Here is a 9,949-nt window from a genome sequence, read left to right as displayed (position 1 = left end):
TGCCGGACCAGCTCCAGAGGCCAGAGCGTTCCTAGTATAGATGTTGTTTTGTAATGCACGAGGCCCGGTGCTGAAAGACGCGCATAGTGTCAGTGTGTTCTTATAATCTATCGTCTTGACGTTGCACAAAAATTTAGCACTCCTTTCAGTATAAACCACGTGGCAGTGCGGTTGTACGGCTATGTATGTATATATTTTTGCAGTTTTATTTAGCGCGAACTCAACCCGAAGGCAGTGGGGCGCTTAACATGAGTAATAAAGAGGGGAAAGGCTTTTCATCAGTATAGACACAGGTGCACAGCCCGTTTATACGCACTTCAGTGTAAAGATGATTGACTATTTAGGTGCAGGACGGCGAGTGGGGAAACCTTGAACCACTCCAATGAGTAGAAAATACTACCCCTATATGCACAAGAACAGATTACCGTTGCACTCAAGAAAGTGTATAAAGTGTTAAGTAACACAAATCAACACATATATCACAAAATGGCAGAATTATTCAAACAAAGCACTCTCAAAAAGTCGATCTTGGAGTCTTTAATGTGTTGTACAGCCAGCCGACACGTGTTTCATCGCATTTATGCGAATCCTCAGGGCTGAAAGGCTAAGATCCAGTCAGAAGGTCGCTCAGCTGGTGATACTTCCAACCCAGCCGGGCCCTTGACCGTAGAGATTTCAAATGTGTATATCGAGATAGTTTATATGTATTCTTCGAAGTGTATTGCAAAATTGTATATAAGTCCGCTTGACAAGTCCCAATTCGTAGGTATCAATGACACGTTAGTCCACAGTGCGTGGAATAGAGCCCCAATGGTATTTAGGTAAGAATCGTGCCCCGTGGTAATTGGTCCAAGTATTATATACTCCCAGCCTAGTCAAGCGGAGAGACGGTCTATCCACGTCTGAATCCGACGGTCGTGTTCCTGTTCCATACAGGAACACGACCGTCGGATTCAGACGTGGATAGACCGTCTCTCCGCTTGACTAGGCTGGGAGTATATAATACTTGGACCAATTACCACGGGGCACGATTCTTACCTAAATACCATTGGGGCTCTATTCCACGCACTGTGGACTAACGTGTCATTGATACCTACGAATTGGGACTTGTCAAGCGGACTTATATACAATTTTGCAATACACTTCGAAGAATACATATAAACTATCTCGATATACACATTTGAAATCTCTACGGTCAAGGGCCCGGCTGGGTTGGAAGTATCACCAGCTGAGCGACCTTCTGACTGGATCTTAGCCTTTCAGCCCTGAGGATTCGCATAAATGCGATGAAACACGTGTCGGCTGGCTGTACAACACATTAAAGACTCCAAGATCGACTTTTTGAGAGTGCTTTGTTTGAATAATTCTGCCATTTTGTGATATATGTGTTGATTTGTGTTACTTAACACTTTATACACTTTCTTGAGTGCAACGGTAATCTGTTCTTGCGCTTAACATGAGCACCAGTTTCATCACCCGGCCTCCCATCACCCGGCCTACCGGCGAGGAGCCCATATCTCGTGGTGGCTGCGAAAACGAGCTGAAAACCACTGCAAATAGTGTTTTCCAGCCCGTTTTCCGAGTTTCCGACTAGGCATTTTTTTGTGTGGATGGATGGGGATTGAAGGCGGGGCAAGGTTGAAAAGTGTCTCTTGGGTACTTCTGGGCACGTGGCCCCTCCCCCTCCAATGCCCCGGTCCCCTCATCACACTAAGATGTTTGTTCAAGTTGGCAGGTATGCAGTTATGTAGTTGAGTGCACCACAGCAGTAGCAATCTCATACATGTTTCTCGCTTAAACACCATGGTGTTATGGATCAATGAAATGAGCGGGAAGGGGGATAAACTCACATTTCCCTCGGTCTGCCCACTGATGGGGCCTTTAATGACGCTCATTAGAGGCTCCTGACGGGAAGGCACATGTTTCCTTTCTTCGTGCATGACAACAGGAACCAACAGGCAGGTCAAGGGTTGAGTCATTCACTCACATCTGTTCTAACGTGCCTTATCTTCCACATAATGCCTGTTTACAAGCAAGCTGTGGTATGCATCTGCAAACAACATGTTTCCTCCAAAACGGAGTTTAAAACATCTGTACCAGCCACGACTTTACTTAGCCTGGAAAAAGGCAAAAACATTGAACTTGATGGTTTGTCACCTGAATAATAAAAAAAAAAACGTCCGTTAGTGTCTGTTCACCCTCTGTAGTGGCATGGAGGTTCACATCAGCACTCAGGTGTCCATTTTGTAATTGTGCTTTGAAACTTCCTGCTAGCGGTAGGGGGCGGAGAGGGGACTCATGCCCGCCATGTGGATGTATTCTTGTGGGAGTGGGGTTCAGTCAGGGTCGGATTGGGATGAAAATTCGGCCGGGGCACACAATAAAAGTGGCCCACAATTGCAGTTCGCAACCATTCATGCCGAAAAAGGTGATTGATTTAATGCAAAGTTATTTAAAACTTTTGCGTTTCTTGTTTTTTTTCTCTTATTCCTTTGCAAAGTATTTGAATAAAACTCCTAACCTCAATCTGAGAAAACTGGCAGCAGGCACCTGAGGCTTGTCTGTCTGGTCCTTGTGACCTGCTCTGAGGGGACAAACGCTTCCTCCCCACACTGACGACGCGTTAATCGCACTGGTCAAAAGACACAACTCTCTCAAAGGCTTACTGACACCTTCTGGGGCCTGGGATGGAAGAAGGTTAGGGTGACCAGATTCTCAAAACAAACAAGCATTTACAATGCAATGGTCTCGGCAATATTATAGTTAGAGCTATTGGTAGTGGTCAGTATTTTTTTATATATTTTGTAGCTGTAAATAAATGGCATTGTTATTTCTATTGGCATTTTCTTTTTTTTTGCATATGGGATACTTATTGCATTAGCAGAGAGAGAGTGAAGTAGCGAGATAGAGTGAGGTATTGAAATAGAGAGTGAGGTAGTGAGAGAGAGTGAGGTAGATAGAGTGTGATGTAGTGAGATAGAGTGTGAGGTAGTAAAGAGTGAGGTAGTTAGAGAGAGGGATGTTGTGATGTAGTGAGATATAAGCATAGAGTGATGTTGTGATGTAGTGAGATAAAGAGGTAGTGAAAGAGAGAGTGAAAGTAAGTTAGTGTGATAGAAAGAGCGAGGTAGTGAGATAGAGAGTGATTGATGTAGTGAGTTATAGTGGGAGAGTGAAGTTGTGATGTTGTGAGCTAGAGAGTGAAGTAGTGAGAGAGTGAAGTTGTTATATTTTTAGAGAGAGAAGTTGTGAGATAGTGAAGTACTGAGATAAATAGAGTGTAGTAGTGAGGTAGAGAGAGTTATGTAGTGATAAAGATGTAGATAGAGAGTGAGGTAGTGAGAGAAGGAGAAAGTGAATTAGTGAAAGAGTTAGGTATTGAGGTAGTGGAATCTTTTAATGTAGTGAGATAGAAACAGTGAGTGAGTTTGTGTGGTAGTGAGACAGAGAGAGAGTGATGTAGTTAAACAGAGTGAAAGTGTCTTAGTGTGATACAAATAGAGATAGTGAGGTAGTGAGAGTGAGGTAGATAGAGTGAGGTAGTGAGTGACTGAGAGAGTGAGGTAGTCAAAGAGTGAGTTTGTGAGGTGTAGTGTTGTTAGATGTAGTGAGATTGAAACAGAGAGTGACGTTGTGAGGTAGTGAGCTTGAGAGAGAGTGATGTAGTGAAAGAGGTATTGAAAGTGAATTAGTGAGATAGAAAGAGAGAGTGTGAAGTAGTGAGATATAGAGTGAGTGAAGTAGTGAGTTAGAGAGAGAGAGAGAATTTGTGAGGTAGTGAGATAGAGAGAGTGAATTTGTGAGGTAGTGAGATAGGTATTGTGTTAGCGAGTGAGTGAGGTATTGAGTCTTTGATTGTGTGAGTAGTGAGTTAGTGCGATATATTTAGTGGATTAGTGATGTTGAGAGAGTGAGTTAGTGAGAGTGATAGAGTGAATTAGAGAGAGTGAGTGACATTGTGATGGAAAGAGAATGAGGTAGTGAAAGTGAGAGTGTGAGATAGTGAGATAGAGTGAGGACATACATAGCTACTGACTTACACATACAGAGCTAATCACAGACTATTTGTAAATATGCATTGATAGTTCTGAAGAGCAAATACATTGCTGTTGCTTGTAAATAATGAGTACTGAAAAGTGTTTAACATTTTTTATTAATTAGAATTATTATACACTTTTGTTTACATTATTAAAACTTTGCATTTGTGTTATCTTTTAATTACATTTTTGTAATCTTATTCGATTATTTCAAGAATGCAGCCATTTTTAAATATAACATTTAAATTTTTTGGTAATTTTAGCATGAGAGCTTCACTAAAGTCTTCTACGTCTGTAGGTATATCGAAGTAGTCCATTATAATAGTATTTTCGATGTCCATTGATTTTAAAAGTTCAGTGTCTTGAATGTGTACGGTTAGGGTACATTTTTCTTGCGTCGTATTTTCAATTCCATATATTGTAATATTTATTTTTTCCAAAGGTGGTTCTATTACCTGCAAAGTAAAAATAAATTGTTAATAGAGGCATATAGTGTGCATTGTGATTATATTTAGTTATTGGAGTAGTCCAGATGGTAAGTGAAATAGAAAGTGATAGTTTTAAAGATCGAGAGTGAGGTAGTGAGAGCGAGAGAGAGCAATGTACTTATTTAGAGGGAGATAGTGTAGTTGGGATGTATTCTGATAGAGAGTTACGTAGTGATAGTGATGTAGTGATTTTTTGAGAGAGAGATGTTGTAAGATAGTTAGGTAGTGAGATAAATTGAGTGGAGTTTTTAGTTTGAGATATTGATGTAGTGAGAGAGCGAGAGTGAGTTAAAGAGAGTGAGTGAGGTATATTTCGAGTGAGGTAGTGAAAGTGATGGAGTGAGATAGAAAGAAATATAAAGATGTAGTGAGATAGAGAGAAAGTGAGGTAGTGAGATAGAGAGTGAATTTGTGATGTAGTAAGATAGAGAGTGATGTAGTGAGATTGAGAGTGAGGTAGTGAGAGAGTGATGTAGTGATAGATAGTGTTGTAAGATACAGATCTACAGTTAAAGAGAGTGAGTGAGGTATATTGCGAGTGAGGTAGTGAAAGTGAGGGAGTGAGATAGAGAGTAAGAGAAAGTGAGGTAGTGAGATAGATAGAGAGTGAATTTGTGATGTAGTAAGATAGAGAGTGATGTAGTGAGTTAGAGAGTGAGGTAGTGAGAGAGTGAGGTAGTGATAGATAGTGCTGTAAGATATAGATCTACGTAACATACATATTGAGGCATCCACATAGACATAGAGAGTTAATTATACACATATAGAGCCACTTAAAAAAACACACATAGGCACCTACCCACCTATTGAGCTATGCATACATAGAGGTAAACACACTGAAAGCTACACATACACATAGAGTGTGGGGCAGAGAGTGTGGGCCAGAGTGTAAAGTAAACTGCTCAGGGTTTTTTTAGAATTCAGATATCAGGGGCGCACTGCCTCAAATCTTACGTTAATGTGTGTGGTTCGAAATTGGTAGCTATGTAGTGCGTGAAGAGCAGGCGGAAAAACACCCTTAACCGTCTAACAAGTCAAAGACTATACGATAATAAACAGCTGTGCTCTCGCAACTACAATAAAGTGTGACACAATTGGGTACAATAGACAAGTATCAAGTAAATAGAAGCAGATTCTTTGGTGTGTTTCTTGTCCCAGCAGGGTGAAGATTTATTGTATCCAGACTTGAGGAAAGTCACAATATGCCGACACGTGTTTCGTCGTGTGCCGTTGAGTCAACACGACTCTTCAGGGCTTTAAACTCAACTCCTGGATGTGGGTTGAGAATAGTCTGGAAGTATGGTAATGTTTCACGTAGGTGAATTAGAGAGAGACTGAAGGCACTGGGATTATTTAAAATCAAAACTGTTGGTAGGTAGGTAGTGGTGGAGTATCCAGTGAAGTTGGAAGCAAAATCGCGTTCTATTCGCTCTGTTTCACCCTTTTTTAGGGTGTATCAGAGACTTCAGTGTTAAAGCACTGAAAATCGGTGTGTTTCAGGTCTTGACCGGGAGGGGATCCATCAAATAGAAAACAGCAGAAAACGGGTTTGTTTTCTCGATTGGCGGTATGCCGTGGTTAGGTATCCCTCCTCCGTAGTTCCCGGTGGCCGTCTGTCGTGTGGGCCAGAGTGTGTTGGGCAGAGTGTGTGGGGCAGAGAGTGTGGGGCAGAGAGTGTGGGGCAGAGAGTGTGGGGCAGAGAGTGTGGGGCAGAGAGTGTGGGGCAGAGAGTGTGGTGGAGAGAGTGTGGTGGAGAGAGTGTGTGGAGGAGAGATGTTGGGAAGAGAGTGTGGAGGAGAGAGTGTGGGGGAGAGAGTGTGGGGCAGAGAGTGTGGGGCAGAGAGTGTGGGGCAGAGAGTGTGGGGCAGAGAGTGTGGAGGAGAGAGTGTGGAGGAGAGAGTGTGGAGGAGAGATGTTGGGGAGGAGAGTGTGGAGGAGAGATGTTGGGGCAGAGAGCGTGGGGCAGAGAGTGTGGGGCATAGAGTGTGAGGCAGAGAGTGTGGGGCAGAGAGTGTGGGGCAGAGAGTGTGGAGGAGAGAGTGTGGAGGAGAGAGTGTGGAGTAGAGATGTTGGGGAGGAGAGTGTGGAGGAGAGATGTTGGGGCAGAGAGTGTGGGGCAGAGAGTGTTGGGCAGATAGTGTGGGGCAGAGAGTGTGGGGAAGAGAGTGTGGGGCAGAGAGTGTGGGGCAGAGAGTGTGGGGCAGAGAGTGTGGGGCAGGGAGTGTGGGTAGTACTTACCTCTATATGTGTATTCCGCATAGTATTTAACATTTTCTCATTATTAAACTCGTGGACGGTTAAGTGTGTCATTTTGACATACGTTCCAAGTGTGATTGGGAATTCTGTTGCATTTCTCCATAATGTTATTTTGACAGAGTCTGTTGTGTCTATAACTGTAATAGATTTTAATTTTGTTTCTTGTCCTGACACAAAAATGTTTTTAGTTTCTTCTTCCTGTAAAAGATAAAGTAAATATTAGTTTTTATTAGTGATATAATGTGTCAGTATAGCAGACAGAGTGCGGTGCAGACAGAGTGTGGTGCAGACAGAGTGCGGTGCAGACAGAGTGCGGTGCAGAGAGATTTTGGTGAAGAGAGTGTGCTGAAGAGAAAATGTGTTGAAGACAGTGTGGTGTAGAGAGAGTGTGGGGAATAGAGAGTGTTGATGAAAGAGTGTGGTGTGGAGAGAGTGTTTGAAGAGAGAGTTTTTTGAAGAGACAGCGTGAGGAAGAGTTATTTTTGTTAAGAGAGTGTTGTGATAAAAAAGTGTTGTGAATAGTGTTTTTGAAAGAGTGTGTTGGAGAAAGAGTGCGTTGAAGTGTGGGGAAAAGAGTGTGGGGAAGAGAGTGTGGGCAAGAGAGTGTGGGGCAGAGAGTGTGGGGCAGAGAGTGTGGGGCAGAGTGTGTGGGGCAGAGTGTGTGGGGCAGAGTGTGTGGGGCAGAGTGTGTGGGGCAGAGTGTGTGGGGCAGAGAGTGTGGGGCAGAGAGTGTGGGGCAGAGAGTGTGGGGCAGAGAGTGTGGGGCAGAGAGTGGAGGAGAGAGTGTGGAGGAGAGAGTGTGGAGGAGAGATGTTGGGGAGGAGTGCGTGGAGGAGAGAGTGTGGTGGAGAGAGTGTGGTGGAGAGAGTGTGGTGGAGAGAGTGTGGTGGAGGAGAGTTGTTGTGAGGAGAGTGTGGGGCAGAGAGTGTGGGGCAGAGAGTGTGGGGCAGAGAGTGTGGGGCAGAGAGTGTGAGGTAGAGAGTGTGGGGCAGAGAGTGTGGGGCAGAGAGTGTGGGGCAGAGAGTGTGGGGAAGAGAGTATTTTGGAATAGAGTTTGTGTTGTACTTATTAACATACCTCGGATATTGTCCCCGATATGCTCATTAATGTCCGTAATTTTGCTTCTCTTATTGTTTTAATCGGTGATACTGGTGGAGCTGGTGGTTCTAGTATATTTTTTGCTTCGTGCAGAATTTCACTTGTAAGCGTTAAAGGTATCATCCTTGATATTTTTGTATGTTTCGTTAAAAGTACAACATTGTTCTTTGCTAGGAAATTTCTTATAATAATTCCATTTCCTTGTTTGGTTTGATTGTAAAAATCGTCATTATAGCATGTTGCTTTAATAGAACCACTTTCATCTGCTAGGGCAAGGTGGTATAAGATTTTGTCTTCTTTCTTAGCATTTTGGTAGTTTGTTTTTTGAGAACATGTTACAATGTTTGCTTTTATAGCCTTTTGATAAGGTATGCTCTCATCTTGTTTGCCCATCTTAATTTCTTGTATAGAAATCATCTGAAATTAGAATAAATTGTGAGTATACATTTTGGATATAACTGTTGAATACATTGTACTTTATCTTAAAGTAACATATGAAATTATACAACAGGCTTATTAAATAGAGAGAGTTATGTAGTGAGAGAGAGTGAGGTAGATAGAGAGTGAGGTAGTGAGAGACAGAGTGAAGTATTGAAAGAGTGAGGTAGTGAGGCTTAGGAATGTTGTGATGTAGTGAGATATAAACAGAGAGTGATGTTGTGAGTTAGTGAGATAGAGAGTGCGTTAGTGAAATAGAGAGTGTAAGTTATTTAGTGTGATAGAGAGATTGAGAAACTGAGGAAGTGAGATAGAGAGAGAGTGATGTAGTGAGTTAGAGAGAGATAGAATTTGTGTGTTAGTGAGATAGTGATTATGTTAGTGAGTTATTGACTTACTGAATGTTTGAGAGAGCGAGGCGTGATATAGTGATGTAGTGAGAGTGACATAGTGAGATAGAAATAGAGTGATGTAGTGAGAGAGAGTGATGTAGTGAGGTAGAGGGTGAAGTTGTGAGATAGTGTGTTAGAGAGTGATGTAGTAAGAGAGTGAGGTATGTAGCAACAGTTATTTAATGAGCTATTGAGTGAGAGTTAGTGATGTAGTGTTATTGTGTTGCTGTTATTTAGATAGAGTTGAGTAGTGAGGTAGAGAGTGAGTTAGAGAGTGTGAATGAGTTAGTGAGAGAGTGAAGTAGTGTGAGAGATAGTTAGAGTGAGTGATGTAGTGAGAGAGAGAGAGAGTTAGTGAGAGAAAGAGATAGGGAGAGAGAGAGTGAGGTATTGATAGAGAGTCAACCACACACACACACAAAAGTGTATCACTCAGACATACATACAGAGCCCTACATACTGATACATCCATGCACCCCCACATACTGAGACAGCTATACACACAGAGAGCTATCAACACATATATACAGAGCTACATATATACCAATAGAGAGCCACTGAGTTACTACTTAACATAAATACTGATCCAGCCACATAAAGATAGCGAGCTATCTATACACACCTATATATACAACATGCTTACTAAATTGCTGCCCATAAAGCTTTGTGTTCACTATAATATGACTTTAATATACCATAGTGACTTAAGTTTACATTACTATAGATATGATCTAAAGTCGATTTGTAGTCAGCTGTATATTCTGTTACTTTCTGTTCACATTTGAATTTGTTTACCATATATTGTAGCAGTAGGTTAGCATTTTGTGATGATTGTGTTAAATCTATGTTGAAGTCACCCATTATGCAGTAATTATAATTAGGGTAAAAGTTCAATATCGTACTTAAAACTTGTAATAGTGTTTGTATCTGTACATGTAGTGGTTTGTATAGTATAACAAATAAGTAGTTGCAATTATTAAGCTGCAGAGTAAAATGTAGAATGTCAATTTCGTGTTGTGTTTCATATATAGGAATTAAGAAAGTATTTTTTCTGTAGTAAATTGTTATCCCATGGTTTGTTACTTGATGGTGGAATTTGTCAAATATTAATAGATGGTACTGTTCTATTAAGAAAGTATTGCTATCAGCTGTTCTAGTAGTTTTTATTTCAGTGAAGCATAGAATATCTGCATTCATTAGATTTGTGTCTGCTTTTATAGCTGTGTAATTCTTTTGCAGT

The 9,949-nt window shown here is 41.7% G+C and overlaps 1 protein-coding gene across 1 annotated transcript; it reads right to left on the bottom strand.

Moving 5' to 3' along the window:
* Positions 1–4,234: 4,234 nt before the first annotated feature.
* LOC147733534 (uncharacterized) lies at positions 4,235–8,107 on the bottom strand. The gene is made up of 3 exons (XM_086958979.1): positions 7,859–8,107; positions 6,764–6,979; positions 4,235–4,492 (listed from the first exon to the last, which is right to left on the bottom strand). Exons 1-3 carry the CDS (start codon positions 8,000–8,002, stop codon positions 4,235–4,237), a joined length of 618 nt encoding a protein of 205 aa, XP_086815105.1. The 5' UTR covers positions 8,003–8,107.
* Between the last annotated feature and the right edge of the window lie 1,842 nt (positions 8,108–9,949).

Source organism: Lissotriton vulgaris, chromosome 2_1 (genome assembly GCF_964263255.1).
Source record: "Lissotriton vulgaris chromosome 2_1, aLisVul1.2, whole genome shotgun sequence".
Lineage (NCBI taxonomy): Eukaryota > Metazoa > Chordata > Amphibia > Caudata > Salamandridae > Lissotriton > Lissotriton vulgaris.
The sequence above is the reverse complement of the archived record's forward strand: the minus strand, read 5'-3'. Positions and strand labels throughout refer to the sequence as shown.

Coding starts and splice junctions, on each gene's coding strand:
- LOC147733534 (XM_086958979.1), bottom strand. CDS start 8,002: ATGATACCTTTAACGCTTACAAGTGAAATTCTGCACGAAGCAAAAAAT. Junction 6,980..7,858: donor TATCGGGGACAATATCCGAG/GTATGTTAATAA, acceptor TATCTTTTACAG/GAAGAAGAAACTAAAAACAT. Junction 4,493..6,763: donor TGCGGAATACACATATAGAG/GTAAGTACTACC, acceptor TTTACTTTGCAG/GTAATAGAACCACCTTTGGA.